Genomic DNA, 2,500 nt, shown 5'->3' on the forward strand with positions numbered 1-2,500 from the left:
ACACACACACACACACACACACACACACACACACACACACACACACACACACACACACACACACACACACACACACACACACACACACACACACACACACACACACACACACACACACACACACAAATAAATAAATACACAGTTTGCAAAATATCATGTCGTCATGTTTCATCTCTCTCTCTCTCTCTCTCTCTCTCTCTCTCACACACACAGAAGGAGTTACTCCCCTACATGTAATTATAATGCATTGGCAGAGGAACTTGAAAAACTTGTCATGACTCTACACACTCTTATGAACACTATGTCAGTAAATATGCACAATATGCACATCTCCAGCCTCCCCCTTACATTCACTCTCTCACACACACACACACACACACACACACACACACACACACACACACACACACACACACACACACACACACACACACACACACACACACACACACACACACACACACACACACACACACACACACACACACACACACACACACTCACACACTCACACACTGTGTGATACTTACTCGACAGAAGGCAGTGACCAGGGGTAGAAGGGCAGCTGCAATGCCGTGCTCGTCCATGTGGGAGCAGTCCTAAGAAAGAAACAAACACATACACATTTACCCACATTTCACACACACAAACACAATAACATGCATGCACACACACAAACAAAGATATACTCACGCCTAGTTGCATTTTGCACACACACACACACACACACACAAATTAACACATCCACGTGTAACACATAACGTGTTTTGTGTGTGTAACACTTAAAAGACTTAATGACTACAGTGAGTGTGTATTTCTGTAGATATATGTGTATTCAAAGAAACAGGTCAATGTTTGACCTATTTAAACATCATATATTTGTGTGGCTATGCTGTTAGTTTTGCATGTCTGGGCATGTGTGCATACACTGATGTGTGCATGTGTGGGCAGACACATACACGAGATTTGCATTTACATGCACATAAATATTTATTACCCAAGACAATGAGTATATTCATGGCGATGGTGTCTGTGTCTCTCAAATACAGGTGTGTGTGTGTGTGTGTGTGTGTGTGTGTGTGTGTGTGTGTGTGTGTGTGTGTGTGTGTGTGTGTGTGTGTGTGTGTGTGTGTGTGTGTGTGTGTGCTTTAGAGGGAGTGTGTATGAATGTGAGAGAGAGAGTGTGTAAAGTGTGTGTAGAATATAAGAGCGTGTATGTTTAAATAGGATTGGTGTGTGTGTGTGTGTGTGTGTGTGTGTGTGTGTGTGTGTGTGTGTGTGTGTGCGCGCGTGCGTGTGCGTGTGCGTGTGCATGTGTGCAAGTATGTATAAGTGTGTGTGTTTACCTGCAGGGTGCAGTTCATCATGCGGACGACGTAATCAAACTGCTGGTCGTCCAGCACAGCTCGGTTCTGCAGGACGTGCTGGTTGAGCTCCTGTGTGAGACACACACGCGCTGCACGGCCCTTCAGCGCTCGCAGCACCGCTGGCATCAGCTGCACACACACACACACACACACACACACACACACACACACACACACACACACACACACAGTGTTGTTTTAGTCATCTCAAACAACATGTCTTCATATATTTAAAAATTTGTTTTCAAGTGCCTATGATTCAGCTCTAAAACTGGCACTCTATTCTTATTGCTTAATTTAATTATAACCTCACTTTTAATGATGTACTGTGTACTTTATTTTAATTATTTATCTCTTTGTTCTTTTAAGTACTACTTTATGAACTGTGTCCTTTCTTTACATGATATCAATATTGTTATCCTTTATCATTTCGTGTTTTGGTTTCATACGGCTGTTCCTTGTGCTGTTATTCATGTAAAGCACATTGAATTGCCTCTGTGTATGAAATGTGCTTCATAAATAAACTTGCCTTGCCTTACTTGCTTCAATGTGTGTGTGTGTGTATGTGTGTGTGTGTGTGTGTGTGTGTGTGTGTGTGTTGGTATGATTGCTTACACATTTATGTTTATGTGTGCAAAAGTGTGAGTGTATGTGTGTTACTTTAGGTGTGTTCACCTTCTTGGCTTCCAACATCTTGTTGTCGAAGATGTAGTTGATGCAGTTCCGTACCACCTCTAACCGCCGCGCACTATTGGCTAGTGCAGTCCCAACACGGTCCACAAATTCCACTGCACACACACACACACACACACACACACACACACACACACACACACACACACACACACACACTCCAAATTACACTTCAAAACACACACGTCATACAATCCTTTAAAGGCACCCAGTGCAACTTTATGTAAACATTCAATGAAAAATAAACATTCAATTTCTAGTCTTTTTTACACGTAGTAAGTTTCAATAACTCCATACCATTACATATCGTCATTCAAGGAGCAAAGATGAGACGTCGTTGTGTGGTGAGAACTGATAGAAAATCGTAAACAACAACAAATGCCGGTGGGGAGAGGCCATTTTTCCATTGACTGGAATCCTGCTTTATTTATTGTAGGTAA

At 42.4% G+C, this 2,500-nt stretch overlaps 1 protein-coding gene across 1 annotated transcript in view; it reads right to left on the reverse strand.

Annotated features, from left to right (window-relative positions):
* Positions 1-2,500, reverse strand: part of sbf1 (SET binding factor 1) — a 65,649-nt gene that overhangs the window by 24,710 nt on the left and 38,439 nt on the right. Inside the window, exons 15-17 of the mRNA XM_080834630.1 lie at positions 2,043-2,155; positions 1,347-1,496; positions 531-599 (exon numbers count right to left, since the gene is read on the reverse strand). Of these exons, the coding sequence (XP_080690756.1) occupies positions 531-599; positions 1,347-1,496; positions 2,043-2,155 (332 nt within the window). The remainder of the gene's footprint in view (positions 1-530; positions 600-1,346; positions 1,497-2,042; positions 2,156-2,500) is intronic.

This window comes from Sprattus sprattus (genome assembly GCF_963457725.1).
Source record: "Sprattus sprattus genome assembly, chromosome: 3".
Classification (NCBI taxonomy): Eukaryota; Metazoa; Chordata; class Actinopteri; order Clupeiformes; family Clupeidae; genus Sprattus; species Sprattus sprattus.